The sequence below is a fragment of the Dermacentor andersoni genome, chromosome 1 (genome assembly GCF_023375885.2).
Source record: "Dermacentor andersoni chromosome 1, qqDerAnde1_hic_scaffold, whole genome shotgun sequence".
Taxonomy (NCBI): domain Eukaryota; kingdom Metazoa; phylum Arthropoda; class Arachnida; order Ixodida; family Ixodidae; genus Dermacentor; species Dermacentor andersoni.
Window position 1 is genome coordinate 20570684 of NC_092814.1, and position 20937 is coordinate 20591620.

At 44.5% G+C, this 20937-nt stretch overlaps 1 protein-coding gene across 2 annotated transcripts in view; it reads right to left on the reverse strand.

The window, feature by feature from the left end:
* Positions 1-20937, reverse strand: part of Tnks (tankyrase) — a 357580-nt gene that overhangs the window by 155493 nt on the left and 181150 nt on the right. For both annotated transcript variants that reach the window (XM_050193320.2, XM_055061240.1), the window contains exon 11: positions 14219-14295. In XM_050193320.2, the coding sequence (XP_050049277.1) occupies positions 14219-14295 (77 nt within the window). The remainder of the gene's footprint in view (positions 1-14218; positions 14296-20937) is intronic.

Genomic DNA, 20937 nt, shown 5'->3' on the forward strand with positions numbered 1-20937 from the left:
CAAGTTCGCGATGTTTACGATATGGTTAGTACCCTTAATAATGTCACGTTCAAAAGAACACATAAGTTTATACTCATAAAGGTGGTCTACTCGTAAAATTTTAAACTTTCGGAATATATCACGCGTATGTGCATTGTAAGGCAGGTCTGAAATGGCACGTAAGGCATTCTTTTGAAGTGAAACTAAATTACCTAATGATTTCTTAGTACTATTTGACCAGACGAGGTCGCAATAGCGTAGGTGAGAAGCAAATAGTGCATTATAAACCATAGGTTTCTGTGGTATTGGTAGTAGCCTCTGGCATCTGTGCAACATACCCAATGCTTTAACTAAGTTTATTTCGTAAGTAGTCGGTGTGGTGGTCCCACAGCATCAATTCATGAAAGATAACACCCAAATTCATGGTAAGGGTTGTAACAGCGCACCCAAGACAAGGACAACAGAAGGAATAAAATGACGACACGGCGCTGCCTGAGTACTAGAAATATACTGCATCAGAACGGCAAGTTGGGCCAGTTGGTTGGGATTCGTTGTAAGGGTTGTGACAGCACACCCAAGACAAGGACAACAGAAGGAATAAAAGGAATAGAAGGAATTTTACTCCTTCCTTTGTCCTTGTCTTGGGTGCGCTGTTACAACCCTTACCACGAATCCCAACCAACTGGCCCAACTTGCCGTTCTGATGCAGTATAACACCCAAAGTTTTTGCTGTAGCGGAAAGTTCTATTTTCGTGTCATTGAGTGTGAGGCACTGGGTGAGATCATAAGGCGTGGACTTCCCTCTAAAGAGGACCGCTTTTGTCTTGGAGCAATTGAACTGGAGAGAATTTTTTACAGACCAGTTATATATTTTGTCAAGTATTTCATTTGCAAAAATCATGAGTTCATCCTCCTTATTTCCTGAGAAGAATAAACTAGTGTCATCTGTGTAAATAATATAGTTAATTGAGTCATCAATATTCCCAATGTCATTTATTTAAATGATAAATAGAAGTGGTCCCAATATGGTACCTTGAGGCACACCTTGCTTAATAAGTTTAAATGAAGATAATTTTCTATTTATTGATATGCATTGCTTTCTGTTGGTTATGCAACTTCTTATTAAATCTAAAACTATTCTGCGTGTACCATAACAGTTCAATTTTTCTAATAGTGTTCCATGGTTAATTCTGTCGAAAGCTTTTGAGAAATCAAGAAATACTCCCAATGTTAATTTCCTTGTCTCTATGTTTTTCAAAATTAGTTCTTTTTGTTTAACCTTTTGACGGTCAATGACATAAATATACGCCGCTGCGAACAAGTCCGAAAATTGTCGATGCCGTATATTTACGGCACTGTCTGTACGTTTAAAAAGCGCGCCAATTTTCTAACTTTTTCTTTTCTGTCATGTGCTGCTGCCACTATGTGGGAATACAGAAAATTTTTTTCGCGTGCCTCCCTCTCTCGGTTTTCGTTGCATGGTTTGTTTTAGCGCTAGTTTGCTGCCGCGCGTCTATATACTACCGCTCGCGCATTGGCGTGGGTGCGCGCGGACGGCCGTTTGGATTTGGATTTTATTTAGCGGGCGGTTTCGGCTTTTTGCACTTGCGAAACTGATGGCTATCTCGTTCCTAATCGCTCAAAGGGCGACCGCTTGTTTCTCGCTCGTTTAGTGCTCACAGGGGTGCACATAGGAAGGATAGGAAGGCCGTGCATGCATATCCGTTTGTTTCCTTTTTTTTTTTTAAGACTCGCGAAAACTAATTGCCCTAGCTGGTTGGCGATAAGATGAAGACTAGCGGAAGTTTGTCACACGTGTTGCTTTTTTTGATGGACACACAACCAAACAGTTTTCTTGAGTGCGCACACCTACGCAGTTCGATTATGCTATGGACATACGTATCAGTGTAAGAGCAGGAACATTTGAGGCTTGCGAAATATTCTCGTGTGCGGATTTTCAGAGCCTTGAACTATGTGCATAAAAACGCATAACATTTTTAATTCCGATAAGTTTATTTCCTTTTTTATTGTTGTTATTCATGAATGAAGAGTGCATATATACCAACACAAAATATTTTTTTCTGACTTTACGGACATCTTAGAAAAATTACGGTAATTTTTTTTCGAAATAAATCCCTAAGAAGAATCGGAATCTGCAATAAAAAAAAATCGACCCTGGGCGGTCACATATGATGAAAAAAATCGACCCTCAAAGGGTTAAGAAGAGCAGTTTCAGTCGAGCAGCCTGACCTGAAGCCATATTGACATGGTGTTAAAACAGAATACTTGTTAAAGAAGCAGTCACCCTAAGCAGAATAATTTTTTCGAAACCTTTTAAAACAGTGGAAGAATTGAGATTGGTCTACAGTTACTTAAATTTTCCCTTTCTCCGCCTTTGTACACCACAGCTACCCTTGCAATTTTCATCTGTTGAGGAAAAATGCCAGAGGTTAAGGAGATGTTTTAAATGTGAGTGAGGCAAGGGGTGAGCAGGTCAATAACAAAAAGAATTGGTTGTACAGTGCAGTCCACTTATAACGATACCACATATGAAGATATATCGGTTATAACTATGGATCGACATGAGAGGGTCATTTTATGCATTAGGTCTATCGGGAAGAAAACCATTTATAACGATAGGTTATTCACCGCATATAGGATATAACGATCAAAATTTTGCCGTCTGGACGGCGTTTTCCGTGCCAAATAATCGTAACATTTGTGTTGCTTAGTTCCCTGAAACGAACGATGTCGAGACGAGGCGATGTTTACCTCTGCAAGTTCATATCTGCCGCCATTACCGCGCAGCACGTCCCGCCCCGCCCGCGCACCGGAGAGTACCCGAGTAGGCGCAGCGCGCCACATGATGGCGCTAGCTGCTTCATGCGCGTCGGCCACAGTCACTCCGAAAGAGAGAGAAAGAAGAAAAAAAAAGCGACAAGCAAAGCGGCGTGGTGGCGCCCGTCCCTCACTCAGTCTCTCTCTCAGCGAGCGTGATCGCAGGCTGAAGCCACCTAAGCAGCGTGCAACCAACGGTGCAACTCAGTTCGAAGACGGCGCCGACAAAGTGCAAAGCTGCGTTGCTTGACACGAAGATGGATATTTCGCAGGACTCTCGACGCGGCTTCAAGGTGAGCGCCCTCGTGAGGAAGTGTGAGCTCGCCCAGTCGACGATATCAACCATCTTGAAAACAACTGCTTCAAAAAGGCGGGCTTTTTGCGTCAGGACGAACTTCCCCAACCCATTGAACCCACACAATGGAAGCCGCTGAAATAACCGAGCTCTGGGAGCTCGTTCCTACTGGTGACACAGGTGGTGCGTCGATGGAGGAGTTTTTGACTGCAGACAGTGCTGCCTCGTTCTGCGATGAGGTCACCAACGAGGCGATCGCCGAAGATGTGCTGTCTCGACAGACGGCAAAGTTGTGCGACGGTGGCGACGGCAGCAGCGACAGTGACAACAAGATTGACAGTGGCTCCTTGACCCCAATCTCGATGTCCACGCAAAGTGCACTGTTGTCGATAGACTCCTTAATTGATTTTATGCATGCTAAAGGATTGCCGCCAGTGTTCGCGTAGCAGCTGGAATCCATGCAAACCGCAGTTCTGAAGCTGAAGCTGCTGCAAAAGCAAGTGCAGATTTCGGGCTATTTCGGCACACCTAACGCTTGGCATGATCATTGGCGCTAGAAATAAAGTTTGTTTTTCGCAGCCTACTTTCTACATCATCTATTCTTTAGAGCAAGTGGCAAATTCGAGTTCGGAGCTGCAAAGGTACGTTCAGCGTTTTTTTGTTGTTTTTTTTTAATAACTGCAGTCCAGATATAGTGATCATCGGTTATAACGATCATATTTTTCATTTAACAATATCGTTATAAGTGGACTGCACTGTATTTTTAATCCACGCACATCCACACCTTTAGTTCGCCTAAAGTTTTTGAACTCATTAAAAACATCGATGTCATCAGCCTCATCAAGATACAAAGAATGTGTAAGGGGACTGGGCAAATACATCAAGGGATTTCAATCATAAGTGCTTTCAACTACAGAGTCAAAGTACTCATTCAATTTGTTGGCGAGCACTTCATCTTTAAAAACCTCATTACCAACTTTGAGCTCTTTAATAGTACTGGCGGGTCGCCTTGATGATATAACAGAATTCAGTTTATTCCAAGTCTGTTTTGCATCAACGATACCATCGAACATGGAGTAGTAATAATCGCATTTAGCTTGTTTTTGCAGTTTAGTCAGGTTATTTCGATATCTTTTAAACTGCTTCAATGCATCTGGGTCATGGCTATTCAAAAACACATGGTACAGCCTATTCTTTTCTTTTATCATTTTGATTAGTTTAGAGGAGATTCATGGCTTGCGAGCGTGTTTAGGTTTTTTTCACGTGCCTGTAAGGAAAATGCTTTTGGTATACTGTGCACACGATCTTAATGAAACGGTCATAGGCATTATCAGGTAATGAAGAGGAGAGTATGTCATCCCAGCTCAACAAGCTTAAATATTATAAATATTAAAATAAAAATATTAGAAGTGCAAAAAAATAACAGAAACCTTAAAATTTTTTCGGCATGGCCGTGCAGTACCTCCGGGATCGGCCCACGCAAGAGGTTGCGTTTCTACCAGAAAGCTCACCTTCAAGCACAGTGTTCGCCACCAGTGTTTCCTGGTAAACATTACAGTTACATAAGCTGCAGTTGCCAGAAAGTGTGAGAAGCAGTCAGGGATCTTTGAATGGTACCGTGTTCCACGGTTAAAGGGCCCCTCACCAGGCCCTACAGCAAATTTTTGTTATACGCTGGAAGTTGTTACGTGTCCTCTAGGCAATGTTCTGCCGCAAAAAATTTTCAAATCGGCTCATTAATAGCCGAGACAGAAATAATTCAGTGCCAGGAACCCATGATTTCAGCAGGCAGGCTCTACTGCCAAGCAAGACGCTCTCTTCACTTGCCCAATCTAGCTTCTGCAAGCGAAATTCCTTCCCTGCATTCTCCTATACCGGACCTCGAGGATTGCGTGACACATACGTCACAGGCCCCGCCTTCATTTTTTTTTTCTCCTCACTTTATTTTTTTTCGGCGCAATGCACTTCCGCTGACGGCATCACGCGCGAGCTGTTGTCTCGTTTGCGCGCCGTGCACAAGGAAACATGACTAGGGGTATAATTCAGTGCTACACGAATACTGAGGCAGAACAAGCGGATCGCAGGGCATGATCACGCCGCTGGAGCACGGTAGAAAATGGCATAGTTTCGGTACCTACGCACGTGACCACACGACCGTGGGAACAAGCAGACGAAGCGGAAGTACATCTATCTTGCTTCGGTGCGAAATAAAGCAAAAACACGCAGAAATTCCGTTTGTGTGTTTTATTATTTCTCTAAACTTCAATTTGTCCATTCAAGCAACAGATCACACAGATAACAGATGTTGTCTTGAATAATTCTTGAAGTCACGTGTCACCACGAGAAAAATCACACTGCGGACACCAGTAACGTAGGCGCAGGCACACGAGTACGTCATCCTCCGGCTTGGAGCACAGTGGCCGCGAGGAGAAGGAAAAACAGCACTCGGTATGAAATTTCGGATCTTTCCGGGGCGCGTAGCGATGTAATACTTTGCAGATACGATCGTTATCGTGTAATGTATTCTCTGCGCTTGTCAGCTCAAAATGGCCAGACCTGGTGACGGGCCCTTTAAAGGGGAAGCTTAAGCATACTTCAAATTGTTTTGAAGTATGAAATTTTTTTTAGACCTGCATATATTGCACCAGCTTTTCCTGGAAAATATGATACCAGGAATGCCTATTGCATTTTTACTGATCTTCTTGAAAAATATAGCAAAAGTCGTTGTGTATTATTTATTTGTCAATATTACAAGAAACTGCACATACACATATGCAAAAATTGTGAAAAGTTCACGAGTTAGCTTGACATTGGGACCAGAGAAGGCTTGTTCTGATGACAAGTTACCTCATCATTGGCAATTAGGGGTTAATCAAAGATATGGACACTCCAGGCGCATTTTTGCCATCGCTATGATTTTCCGAATAAAGTCCAAGTGAGGGGGATAATAAGTGGCTCGCGCATTGTATGCTGCGGGTAAGAAGGCGTGGTGGCTTGTTTTGCACTGGTGAGCTGAGGAAAAGGGGGGCTTAATGCCACTTTCCCATGTGCCCAATGATGGAGATCATGTGATCCAATGCATGCTAGGGTAGGAGAGCATGTGTCTTTAAAATTAAATTCTGGGGTTTTACATGCCAAAACAACGATCTTATTATGAGGCACGCCGTAGTGGGGGACTCTGGGTTAACTTTGACCACCTGGGATTCTTTAATGTGCACCCAATGCATGGTAGGTGGGCATTTTTGCATTGCACCTCCTTCAAGATGCGGCGGCCGTGCCCTGGATTCGGTTCCGCGCCCTCGGGCTTAGCAGTGCAACGCCACAGCTACCATGCTACCATGCTCTAGCCTGACTGTGGCTGCGCATGGCTGTTCACATAACTGAGCATGGCTGAGCCCATACATGGCCCTTGTATGTCGGAGCTCATCTGTGTGGAGGTCGTGTAATCTTGCGTTTTGGAGATGCGGCACCATTGAAATGGTGAAGCGAAAGGCAGAACAAGGCATTCACGTCCCACTGCTGGCGGTCATCATGTTGTGATAGCGAGTGCTTGCAGTCATTGAGTAAGGTCATGCTTGTCTGTGCATGCATAACACCAAGCTTGCTCAGTAACTGAATGTTGACTGCCATTTCTACAGCCTATAAAACTATGAACCTTACTTTGTGTAGTTGCCTAATACTTTACTTTCGCTATCAATGCTTCCCCTTTCGGGCAAAACTGACTTCCCCCCTTTTAGGCTGTGTGCGGGTTGCCAAGCCAATGAAATCAACACAAGTGGTGGTTAATAAGGTTCTTCGAACACTATTATGGTCATGAAGCCCCGCTGGCATGGCGGATTTTAGAACAGCAGACTTAGCTGATGCACCCATAGTTTTGGGCATATATACTCTGAGTGCTTAGACATTTGTCTTGCAAGTTGTAAAGGCTGCTAACGGGTTGTCAATGCATCTGTGTCTTGCTCTGTTAAGGGGAGAGGTGGCGATCAGAGCTAACTTTTTTGTTCTTTGACCTAGATCAACGAAATTTGGTAGCCACACTCAAAAGTGTCTGAAATAAAGAAATGTGCAGTTTCATTACGATATCTTGACTAGTTTTCAAGTTACAAAGTGTTACATGTGTTCCGCCTGTGGAAAAAAAACCTGGCGCTGTAACAAAACATGCCAGGGAGCTGCCTGTAGTTTTAATCTTTGCTCAAAAGAGCACTACAGGGTACAACAGTTCCAAAATTTTTTAACTGCTTTATTTTCTTTTTACACAGAACATCATGTTCACTTTTTCCAATTGTACCAGAACTTGTCACTCACAAATTAGCATGCAGAATAAAAACTAAGCCCTCAGCAATACATTGAAGACTGTCATACCCTCAAGCACACTTCAGGGAATGCCGTATAGTGCGGAATATAGGTCGAGGTTTTTTCCAAAAAAATATTACTAAAAGTTCACCCCTCGACTTATATACCGGCCCTTGGCACAACATGAATAGTCGTCTGGCAACATGTAGGAGCGCAGACCTTTCGGCATCCGCATCGTTATCGCCCCCTTGGTGACCGACGCGGCCCAACTCGCGGGCGCCGCGCGATTCTTTATTCAATGGCGCGGTGCACCCGGAGCTCGAAGACAGGGTGGCGGATTTCGTCCGCGAGCATCGTGCCAGATCTTTGCCAGTGACAGCAGAACTCATCCGCATCAAAGCTATTAAGATCGCCCGAGAATCCGGACTGCCCAATGAACAATTCAAGGGCTCCATTTATTGGGCTCGTCGCTTCATGTGACGCAAGGTATTCGCACTTCGACGGCGCACATTAATCTGCCAGAAGCTGCCAGAGGCATACGAGGGCAAGCTGGTCGGATTCCAGCGCTATGTTATCCGTCTCCGGCAGCAGCATGGCTAAATGTTGGGACAGATCGGCAACGCTGATGAAGCGCCGGTGTGGTTCGACATGCCGTCGCCCACCACAGTGTGCGAACGCGGCGCAAAAGAAGTCAAGCTTCTTTCTACAGGGAACGAGCATTCGCGCTTCACGGTGATGCTCGCGTGTACTGCAGACGGCAGAAAGCTGCCCCCATACATAATATTCAAGAGGAAGACGCTGCCGAAAGAGGCTTTCCCGCGGGATGTCGTTCGCGCGAATGAAAAGGGCTATATGGACGAGGCCCTCATGCTCAATTGGATAAGACCGTCTGGAATCTGCGACCCGGCGCACTCCTGCGGTGTCCGAGCATGCTCGTCTTGGATGTCTTTCGCGGGCACTTGACCGCAGGTGTGAAGCAGGCACTCCGCGACGGGAGGACGGAACTCGCCGTCATTCCAGGAGGCATGATGTCAACACTTCAGCCACTGGACGTCGTGCTCAACAAGCCCTTTAAAGACCGTGTCCGTGAACAGTATAATCAGTGGATGGCCGGCGACAACCCGACGACCCCAACCGGCTGGCTGCGCAGGCCGCCTCTCGTCACTGTGGCCACATGGGTGTCGCAGGTTGCGCTCGCTGGTGGTGCGGGCATTCAAGAAGTGTTGCATTAGCAACTCCTTGGACGGCACCGAGGATGACATGTTGTGGGACGCAGCCAGTGAAATGCAGTCGTCTTCGGACGAGAGTTCAGACAGCTCAAACGAATGAGCAGGTGACAAGTGTGGCGGCACCACTAAATAAAACGAAGTTTTGTGCCTTATAATTTTTATGTTGACTTCTTTGATTCAATGTAAGGGGGTCGACCTATATTCCGCATTATACGGTACATAAAAACAGACAGGATCAAAATTGGTTCAGGCATTCCCATGCTGCCCTTTCCATAGTCAATGCAGAGTGCCCAAAACACACTTTTTAGAAAACGTCTCTCAAAGTTTCTGGAGCAGTTCACATCTCTCAAAATGCACCAGTATTGTAGTTTTTGCTGTGTTTGCTTACAGGTAACTTTTTGGGTCTCTGCCCTCTGATTCACGCAGGTCGAGGTGCCGATGTGCGAAGTACCTAGCCACGCAGTCCGAGGTGCCGATGCGCGAAATGCCTAATCAGGGGCTCGAGGAGTCGATACATTGTGTTCTTAGTAGCGCAGTCCGAGGTGCCGACACACGAAATCAGTAGCCGTGGGCTCGAGGAGTCGACACTCTGATGTGCTTAGTCGTGCAGTCCGAAGTGCCGAAGCGCGAAGTACCTAGCCGCGTAGTCCGAGGTGCCGATGCGCGAAATGCCTAGACACGGGCTCGAAGAGTCGACGCTTGATGTACTATGTAGTCGCGCAGTTGGAGTTGCCGATGCTTATTTCTTGTGCTTAGGCGAGGGTCTGAGATGTCTGCGCGCGATGTGCTTGATCGCCGAGTTGGAGACTCCTATGCGCGAAATGCTTAGCGGCACGTCCGTGGATTGCGTGCGCGATGTGCTTGGTGCTTGGTCGGAAACACTGAGTGCTGAAAGGCTTAGCCGTGTGTCCGGATTCTGCACGCGAATTTTGGTAGCAACGTCCATGCCACCGATGCTCGGTATGCTTAGCTGCGGGTCTGAGACGTCCACAAACGCAGGGATCGGCTACGCTACTGCGATGTCCGCGTAGCGTCCGTTTTGACAAGTCGAGATTACGGCCAGTGGAGACTTCCAGACTCGCGAGGTGCGAAGAGCCGAGCAGACGACGCGAGCACCAGACCAATGGCGAACCGCGCTGGAGTCACGTGGTGGGCGCGGCCAATCGCAGACTCCAGCACGACCTTCAATCATTTGCTTTTTGTGTGCTTGTTTATGTATGGAGGAGGTAGCTGAAGCGGCAAATTTGAAGATGGAGAAATGCGCTTTCCAACGAGACCCAAGATGGCGGCGCTCGGTTGCGCCTTTCCGGAGATGTTGTGGCTTGAAAAATTCTGTTCTTTAATTCCGCGAAATTTTTCGCCCCCTTGGCTGATGAAATAATTTTTTTAGGGCACTTCTGCGTGGTTTGCAGTGATGATATTTCGGAATCAGATAGAAAAAGAGTAATCGAAATTGAAAATGTGATTTTCAGAAATTTGATTTTTTGGACATTTTTCAAGATGCAAAAGCCGCATCCCCCCTTAAGAAGCTGATTTGAACTTCTCAGATTAGTACTGGCACTGTATTTCTGCAGAAAGTCAACCCCCAAGCATGAGGTCATATAAACACAGAGAGGAAAACAGATAAGAATGCTGATCCACAAATCCAGGCTCTAGCCATGCATGTGTCCAGTGGAGTGACAACATGCTGAGCACAGGTGTCGCACAACTTTCTAGCTCAAGATTGTGTAGTCTGCCTCTTTAAACACAAAAGTAAGCATGTATGTGTAGACTGCCTTGCAGTTCTGAAGCAGTTTTTGTTGTTGCTCATGTGGATCATCATGTGATCAACGCTTTGCCGAGTGCTGTTTTACTTGGCAGTCATTCATGGCCTAACATGATATTGATATGGGCAAGCTGGAATAGTGGCAGACAAACGAGCACAAGGTTTGCACCAGTCCGGTACCTTGTCCGTAAGCATAGTGCTGGTACACCTTACTAACAAGGATGTCGCACTTCTTTCTAGCTTAAGAGTGTACAATAGGTGACTGTGCGTGCGATATTTCTTCTGCGCATTCTGATGCATGCCTGGTTTCATCTGTTGATTTGCTGTAGGGGAAGCAACTTCTTCAATATCACGCATGGATCCATTCGACTGAAATAGGTGTGTCATATGTCTTTCATGCATGAGGCAGAGAGCTAGACTGCATTGTTCGTTCAGCTTGATCAAGGTGATTCATTTTGGTGTACATCTCAAGCAGCCCAGACTGGAAATCGTGCTGTAACACCAGAAAAGCTTCTCAATTTTCATATGTTCTAGCATCGCCCTCTTGGATTAGTATGCATCTTAGTTTTTCTTTGTTGCTTGCTGTTCCTTGGCTGAATTGGTTGAATGCCGCAACAAGTAAAAACTTTACCAGCCAGCCTTCCTCATCTTTGCAGAAGCCATTGTGGAATGACATCAACATTCGAGGGTTCTGAAGTGTGTGGTGGGCCTATGGTGTGCTTTCCACACTGGTTTGAGTGGTAGCTGGTTTGTCCTCGGGAGGTGGTTCTCGAACATTATGGCTGGCCCAATAAACAGGAGTATTAACTCTCACAGGGATGGTTTTTCTGCTCCTTTGTAGTACAGATGAAGGGCACACTGCATTTGCGAGAGTTTTATTTTGAAATCAGCTAAGAAGCTGAGGGCTCAGGATCAGTCCAAGACCTTCAATAACATCCCTCCTTTACCTTTAGCTCCTTCAATAACATCTTTTAACATGTTGTCCAATATACTAGGCAATAGTATATAAAAAGTGCGACAAAACAAATGAAGCAAGTTTCCCACTGAGTGAGTGCACCGTGCATCTATCTGCAAGGTTTTACATTTAAAATGCATTAGTCATTACGTAGGCATTATGCCAATACGGCAGAATTCGCAGTAATTACTTATGCCGTATAAGAACAAAGGCTGCAATATAAAGCGTCTCTCCTTAACTGAAGCATGTATGTTTTACTGAATGTACACGGTAAATATAGTAGAAGCTTGACGATACGAACCTATCGGGATGACGAAAAAAATCGTATCCCCCAAAATTTGCATCACCCAAAAACGTAAAAAAATGGTAAATTAAAGAGAGAGACAGCAATAAGATGACCAACTTGCTAAGAATTATTCATTATATTGTTTGCCGAAAGCTTTTATCTCATGGCGAAATATCTGGAAGAAATAAGCAGCATAATTTGAGAAAATTGCACGTTTTTAGTGTATTGTCTTCAAAACCAGGAAAAAAATCTGGTTTCGGGAGGTTCTATCACACCACTGATCACACAAATGCAGCTTTCTGTTGACGCTGCACCACCCATCTTGGTATCACCGTGAACACGAGAGATCGTAGATTGAAATAGCCGCAGCGCTGTATTTCTCCATGCAGAAATAAAAGCAACAAAAGCGAGCGCAAAAAAGGAAAGCTAGTAGAGACCTTTAGCTTGTACGCTATTCCGGTAAACGGGAGCGGTTTGGGCGGATTACCGGATGGTCGGGGCGTAAACGTGAGCGGTGAAGCCGCCTGGTGTTGTAGAGCTCAACCAGACAAACGCATAGCTAAATCTGCAGTAACTCACCATATCCTGCTTCGCCACTCGTGCAAATTTTTGGCAGCGGCGTAATTGTGAACACGATTACGCCACTGTCGAAAATTTACGCCAGCAGCTAAGCAGAATATAGTACTAGCTCTGTGTTTGTGTGGTTGAGCTTTGCGCCACCAGCTGGCGCCACCAATCTGGCCGCTCACGTTGACGCCCCCGCTAAACCGGAAAACCGCCCGCGCTTGCCCGAATACCAGCCACGCTAAAAGTCTCTAGTGTCACGATTCGTTACTGCAGTCACATGGTGCACCGTGAGCACTCCCATTGGCTCACGTGAATTTGAATGCCTGGCACACTTAGCTCACACACATTTTGGCCACAGCAAGCTGCGCACCTCGCATGCTTCGAGGCCGACATTTCAATATGTCAGGTGTCACCGATCTTGGGGCACGCGGATGTAATGAGAGATGAGGTTGGGAGATGCAGAGCAGCAGAGCAAACAGATTTTAATTTCACTCAAAACTCAATTGACTCAAAATAAAACTCAATGAAGGAATGGTAACCCTTATGTAGCCCAAGCATGTCCTTATCCCCGTTTACGATAGTCCTTGGCATTTTCTATGTGAGAGTCAGGCAACCCTAGCCTATGGCTGCGACGCTATCAGAAAGGAGCGTTCTTACAGACTGTTGTCATCGCACGTATCTTCCGTGTCCGATGCGTGTCGGAACTTCATCATAGTCAGTGTTCTTGCAGACTCCGTAAACGTTGCTGCCTTGGTGTTGGCCAGTCAACTCGTCCGTCCCTGATGCCAGTGTCCCGAACTCTGTCGGTGACGTCGCACCCCGGCCTCACCACCGGTTAAGCCTAACTCCGGGTTCCGCCGCTACTTCGAGTGCCGACGAGATGCCCTGGGGACTATCGTACATGCTGGTCTGCCTCTGAAAGGGGATCCTTCCTGGAGTGACTGGTACTGCCTGCAGCAGGTCCAAGGAGCCTCGCTTGAACGTCACCGAGGTCCAATGGCCACGCCCTGGACCGCCAGCGTCACGTACTTGACCGAACCTCCATGGCTCCCGTCGCCAGTGCGATGCTGATGCTACAACCTTCTTGGCCCAGAGCCACGTCGATAATGCCAGCTCGGCGCTGCTTCTCCCTCGATCACAGCTTGGGTCACGCGCCTCGAGGGTTCATGCCGTTCGAACTGATACATGCACATCATCTTCTTCCTTTCTATGCCGCATGCCTCTTACATATGACACAATATCTGCCTGGCTATCTAGAGTTTCTTGTGTTGCTGTGTCCTAGTCCTAGCTGCTACATGATGGTGATTAGAACATGATTTGCGGAAGATAAGGAAATCTTTTTGCTTCTCTTTGTGGCAGTGAAGCTACTTCATATCGTGCGATCTGACAGGCGCAAAGGTAGAAAAGTTTCTAATTGTGATCAGCTACTGAAGACAATGGAAGATGTGGAATACTGAGATAAGGCTATCCATTGAAGCAAATATTGAAGAACTTGCAAATGCAGCAAGGCTCTACTGTATGCGATTGCCAGCTGCTGCAAAGTTGCAAGGTGTTTGGAAATGGTCGGCAAGTAGCATGATACTACACAAAGCAAAAGTTTCTTTTTTTTACTTTGTTGGGGGATGGGGGTATAGTCAACACAGAGTGACATAGGTTGTCATGGCAACAGGAATATAACCAGCAAATGCGTGTGGCTGCTCTGCCGGCCTGACAACAACCAGTGTCTGGTGCTACTGGTGCATGGGGGCCCCCTTGCCAAGGATTGCACAGTGGCTTGATTGTTCGTATCATCCACTACAGTACAAAAAGCGGTTCGCAACACTAAAAATTTAGCACATTGTAAGCTAATGGAATTGGGGTGGGACTTTTAGAACTTCGCATCAGGCATGACCGCAACACCGAGATTCTGCTGTAAACAATACATAAAAAATAATTACAAAATAAGCAAGGTTACGCACACTAATAGTTAAACTATAAATACGTTATCAAAGGCAGAAATAAAGACACACACCTTCACAATGTCAAGATCTCCAGCTTTTGCTGCTTCAAGCAGCTGGAACTCTGCATCTCCACTGCTGTGCTGAGGTTCTGCATGGAGTCAAAATTTTATATTACACCATCAACACGGTATGTTTATTACATAGAGGTCGCATCACATAGGCATACAACCAGGGCACATAAGACACTAAAAGGGCCCTACAAATTCTTTGGACATAGTTAAATACTGTTATGAACATTTAGAATATTTGTGAACATGACATGCGAATACCAAAGGGAACAGAAGAATTTCATTATTAGTAAAAAAAAAAAAAAGGTACTGCAGTGCTGCTCAGACCTTGCAGCACAGTTGCAGCGGTAGCTTTTGAAGTCACTGGGCCTTGTTCTTGCAAGCAAACACTACACCGTTTTCCTGACAACAACAGTGACCTATTCCTCCAATCTATTGTGCTCATTAGTTTGGTGAGCCCTATGTTCTTTCTCTGCAGTGGCGCATTTAGTTTCTGACATGGTCCATGCTTTACAAGGAGGGGCCATCTCCGATCGAGACATAGCTTGGCAGAAACATGTTTCCGCTGATTGGGGGCATGCCCTTCAAATGTACGCAGGCAATTAAAAAACAAGCAAAAACAATGTTCATTGTAAGAGATTAACAGAGAGAGAGAGAGAGACAGACAGACAGACAGACAGACAGACACAGACAGACAGACAGACACAGACAGACAGACAGACAGACAGACAGACAGACAGACAGACAGACAGACAGACAGACAGACAGACAGAGACAGACAGAGACAGACAGACAGACAGAGACAGACAGACAGAGACAGACAGACAGACAGACAGACAGACAGACAGAGACAGACAGAGACAGACAGACAGACAGACAGACAGACAGACAAAGAACTTTAATGACAAGGTCCTGAGAAGCTTTGCCCTAGGGCAGAAAAAAAAATTAAATTCTGCGGCTTTACGTGCCAAACCACGATATGATTACAAGGCCCGCTGTAGTGGGGGACTAAGCATCAATTTTGACCATTTGGGGTTTTTTAGTGCACAACCAGTGCACTGTACATGGACGTTTTTGCATTTCCCCTGTTGCTATAAATGTAAAGTCGACCTTTGCTTCACAAAGTCGAGAAACTGCTTCACTCCATATGACAAGCACCGAAAAGCTAACTTTTCCCATTTTGTACCCAAAGAACAGCTGTGTGCCAATTACTGTATTTTAGAGCTTATAACTCGCCCTTTTGTGTATGTCACACCCCCCTCCTCATTTCCAAGAGTTTCGAAGAAAACATTGGTGTATAAGTTGCACCGGTATATAAGATGAGCCTATTTTAACTAGGCCGGCATAATGAAACGATACATGCATGTACACTCATCGCTAAATGCCGAATTCATCACTTTCAGAAAACTGAATTTTTATGGGCCGCTAATTCTAGCAGAAAATAATCTTCAACCAATACTCCTCTTAGGCACAGTAAATCAATATTTAGTGCATTTCACTCGAAGCCATTGAAGGCCTCATTCTCCGACGCACTGTCGGAAGCTTCAGCCACTTCGGCTGGCTGCATCACTGGGTAACCGCCATTGGCCATTGAGTCACGCGATGTTATAGGCACGTCACTGGCATTGGCTCTTCCGTGCCACATGCAACTACCACAAGCAACTACCATGAGCACACGTGAGAAGTTCATCGGTGTGCTCATGTCTGGGTAAAGAGCTCCCAACTACGCGAACCTGCGAGTGTGAACACTGAACTTGGGCATTTGATGTGATCAGTGTGGCTTCCAGGGACAAATCGGCCCGATCTCCACACATGCTCTCGTGCTTTCCATATGCACTCCTGTTATAGTTTCCTCTGTCCGTGTCACGTTAATTGTTTCGATTGGCATCATCGACCATGACGAACCTTGTACCGACAGAGATCACGCGCTGTGGGATTGCTGCGTATGTCAAAGCACTAACCATGGCTGGGTCATTCACCAAAGTTATGGACATTCCAAAAATAGAATATTCAAGAAGTCAAATATTAGATATTCAATCAGTGAATCGAATTACTCAAATGTTCGCGATTCGATTCGAAATCGAATATTTGAGTATTTGCACACCCCTAGTTGTAACACTTTTTCGCTGGAGTACAATAACTGGAGTACAATAACTGCACAATAAATCATACAATAAATCGCGGTTATCATATCACAATCGCCGCCTTGCAGCTATTGTCCCACCAACGTTTACATCGCATACACACACAATTTCTTGCCTTGTACAAACATGTTGGTCCATCTGGAAACACTATCCAGAACTTTACACTTAACTGTATATTTATCAGTGTTTTTATAGCTTCCCTTCTTTTTTTCAGGTGGCCAGAAGAAATATTGGCTTTGCAAATGTTTATGTATTATTTATAAAATATTTTATGAAATTAAGTAAAAGCTGCTATTGATAATTCCATCACAAAATGAAGAAACTATGGCTGAATCAATGCAGCGAGGAAAGCAAAAGAGGAAATCACTGCATAGAAAACATGGCTACCTGTATTTGCTCTCTAATCCACATTTCTGTTTTTTAACGTTACGCCTAATATCTTTTGTTCAATTGGTTGTGGCAGTCTTTAAATGGACCCTTAAAAGATTTTGACGATTTTGTACGAATGTACCAAGTCTTTTGGGTAGGTCCTTCTGATAGTTAAGTCACACATCTAAGCGCTCTGCGTAAAGGATGTTTTATTATAAGATTTTGAAAATGTACATCGCTACAGATCGCAGTGCGCCGCTCCTCTGAGTTTTCGGCCGCCCCACCCCTATTGAGACGTGTTGTCCAACTGACGTCAGCAGGGCGAGCTATCCAAATGGCTACCTAGGGCGGATCATCGATGATTTTTCCAAATTTATGGTGATCAAATGTTGTTCGTAATAGTTTTATTTTTTTTCAGTGGATACATGCTTACATAAGTATACAGAAGGAGGTCCCAGAGCATGTGGCTGAAAGGAGACCTCCTGTCAGAAAATATATACATTTGTGCAAATATGCAGCATAAAACAGCAACACAGTAGTCACTAAGTGGAAAATTATACGAAGTAAATGCAGTGCAAACTGCAAAATAATATAAAGTCAATAGCTAGTCATAGAATTAAAACAGTAGTTTAATGCATTCGCAACATAACGAACCAAAAATATTTATAAAGGCTACAAATGAAAAAAAAAATAAAGAAAAGGAAAGACGGAAAGAAAATGAGCAAGAGTGAATAGTTCAGATATGTGGATTATTTTGGATATCTAGTAGAAAAGTGAATGTTTTCGTGAAGAAACCTAAAGACAAAGAGCGCTTGACATCTAGTGGGAGGCTGTTCCAAGTAGATAATGATGCGAAATATCCAGATTGTTTTCCATAATTAGTATGTATTAGTGACAATAAGAAATTGTTGTTAGCTGCAAATCTTGTGCAGTTCAAGTTACCCAAAGTAGCCTCAGAAAATATATTTACTGGGGGAGGATTACGTGTTACCTTAAATACCATTACGGATAATTTATATTTAGCAAGATATTTTAGTGAAAGTATCCTGTGGTTGAGAAGCATATCAGAAGCACTGCAGTAGAATGGGCTGAACGACAATAGTATCCGGATGGCTTGATTCTGCAAACACTGTAGTGGTGCTATATGAGTTGGATATGTGTTACCCCATGCTGTAATGCAATAATTGAGATGGCTGTGAATAAAAGAATAATACAAGGTTAGCAATGTTGGTTTGCTAAAATAATATCTAGATTTAAGTAAAATTCTAATACCAGGAGAAATTTTGCGTTTCAAATAGGCGATATGCTTCGTAAATTTTAAGTTTGGGTCAAGAATTATTCAAAGAAATGAGCACTCATTAACTGCACTGATGTCAAGAGAGTTTAGGTTGACAGTGGGAATGAATTCTTGTGTCCCATGATTCGAATGAAAAAGCATAAGACGTTCTGGTAGGATTGATTCTTAGTGAGTTAAGCTGGCACCACGTTAAAATATTTTTCAGATCAATGCTTAGCTTAGTAGTCAGAGAAGTTAGTGAACGATCGGTTGCAAGTAATGTAGTGTCGTCAGCGTAAAGGAAGGCCTCAGTTTCTGTTAAACAACCGGGTAAATCATTTATATAAAGCAGGCATAGTAGTGGGTCAAGTATAGACCCCTGTGGGACCACTTTATTGGTTATTCCAAAATTAGAAAGTGAGGAACTGAGTTGGATTGTGGCTTAATTTGTTTCTATAAAAAATGTAACAGAAAGAGAATGCACAACAATTTATCACTACACTCAAGCACTTCTGGCACATAGCGAGTCTCTTCTGCATGTGTTACGTGTTCCGTGTTGGCGCGAGCTGCACGGTCAGTGTTGGTCTCAATCTTTCTTTTCACAAGCACCATGGTTCGCCCTTGTTACGTTGTGGGCTGCAAACGCAGCAATCGGCATTATGTCAAGATGCAAAATTGTATCCTTCTGTGAGGCAGCAGACGAGCAGAGTGGCTGTAGAGCATTGGACTGTCGGTATCCGATGAGCACCAGGATCTATGCATTTGTGGCCATCTCTTTGCGCGGGAGGATTACTACCACAATAGAGTTATGCGTCTGGTATTTGGGTAAAGGCAAGTGCAAGTGGACCGGGCCTTTTACAAGATGAGGGGAGGCACAAAGGTGAATGGCCTGCACGGTGCAGCCACCTGGTGGCACAGAGCTCAACCAAACACAAAGCTAATAAAGCAGTAATCAAGTGTATTCTAGTTTGCTGCTGGTGTAAATTTTCAGCAGCAGCATAATCGTGAGCACATTGTCTTTTTAAATGTTTGAAGTGTTTTACACTTACTTAGTTACAGAAATGTTAGCTCTGTGTTTGGCTGGTTAACTCTTTCGTTACCGCGAGGAAATGGTCGCTTTTTATAGGTCTCGGAAAAAAACTATTTACCACAACAAATAATATTCCAGCATTCATTGCAGCATAGAATATTGTGCATAATGAAATGCTCTTTCCTAAACCATACGTTGTCAAAGAAAAAAACTTTAGGTGAAACATAAAAATTCTAGAAAGCGCCATTTTTGCTGCCAGTTGATAAAAACAACAATAAAAAAATCTACAAAAACACTGATATCAAGGAAATTCAGAATATACATTTCAAAGATAAATAACCCAGGAAGAGTGTCTCAAAAAATAAATGCTCAGTACACCACCATTCTTTGGATACAAAAAAGAAACTAAGACCAGTTCATTGCTCATGCCATGCAGTGAACCACTTCCTGGATTTTGTGAACCATAGGTGCACTCCGCACTTTTCCCACAAAACGTCTGGTTTTTGTTCAACTTTGCAGTCCTCGTAACACATTTTGCAGTTCCGCCTTTTCGACATCTTCTTAGGATGGTCTGATGAAATGTCCAAGGAGCGTACTTTACCAGTTTGTGTAGAGTCATGCACCTCTTCCAGGACCGATCGCTCTCAGCGTAGCTGGGCAGCTACAAGATTATGCATCCAAGCATATCTGTTTGCATTTTTGCATATTGTCTTTATCACCTCTGCAGAGCAGAAGAGTAGAAAGAAATCTCATGCCGTTGTAAACTGTCTTGTGCTGATCCATTGTGCTGGGCCGCGATGCGCTACGGGCGGCCTTCTTGGCTTGAACGAGTTTTTCTGCTGCCAATGGCAGCACATCATAACCAAGCGAAGTATGCACCCTGATGATAATCAGTAGAGCTCTCGGGTCATGCAAAAAGATCTGCAGATAAGAGCGCACAAGGAAGGAGACTGCTCAAGGCCGTAAAGGAAACTCGCCGGTGAACAGTTGCGGATGTCCCATGCTGACACAAAACATTGTTGCCCTCAGAGCTTGAATCTGCTTTGCTGTCCTCTTCGGAATTATAACTCGAGTCCTCACCATATAATTGAAGTGCGGGTGCAGCATAGTTACGAGCACGACGCTTTTCTCACAATGCAGCCGCGCGTGACGACGCCATGCCAGCGACTTTCGATAACTGCGCAGTGACACCGGCAGCACCCCTTGCCGAGATTTTACAAAAGAAGCGAAACCTCAACTCTTGGGAATTGGTTGAAAATGCCAGGTCCACATGTTGGACATGCAGCGGACCTTTAATACACTTTGGCAAAATAGAACGACTTGGACTCCAAACCAAAGCTCACTAGTGAACAGCTGGCGTCATTTTCGGTTAATTATCACCGCTCAGCACTGTCGGGCGTCAAAGCCGGCGATGTAATTTAATTCTTGACTTGCTGGGAGTCATTTGATTACAAAATTTTGATGCTAGTGCAGTGTAATCATGAGCGGCATGCTTTTATCTTGAGCGCGGCAGAAGGTGACAGCCATGCCTCTTTTCACTACAACATATGCACATTAGTTCGCAAAAATGTCTGTCAAAAATCACGTCGCCAGAGTGTGAAAATCAAAACGGGTTCTAAAAGTTCAGTGCCTGTACTACCTCAGGGTGTCTACCAAGTTGACATTTCCAAATTCCCCGAGTTTTCCAGGTTTTCCCCGAGTGCCTTTGCAAAATTCCCTGAGTGACACAGAACTTTGTTTTACGTCAAGACAGGCTGACACTATGTCGCCCGATGCTGTCACTCTCTAGTAAGCATGTTAAGAAATGACTTAATCCAGTTTGAATAGTAAGGGGTATCATTTATTCTATATTAAAAAAAAAAAATCTGTAGCGAGGGTTTAGTAAAATGCACAGCGAATAAAA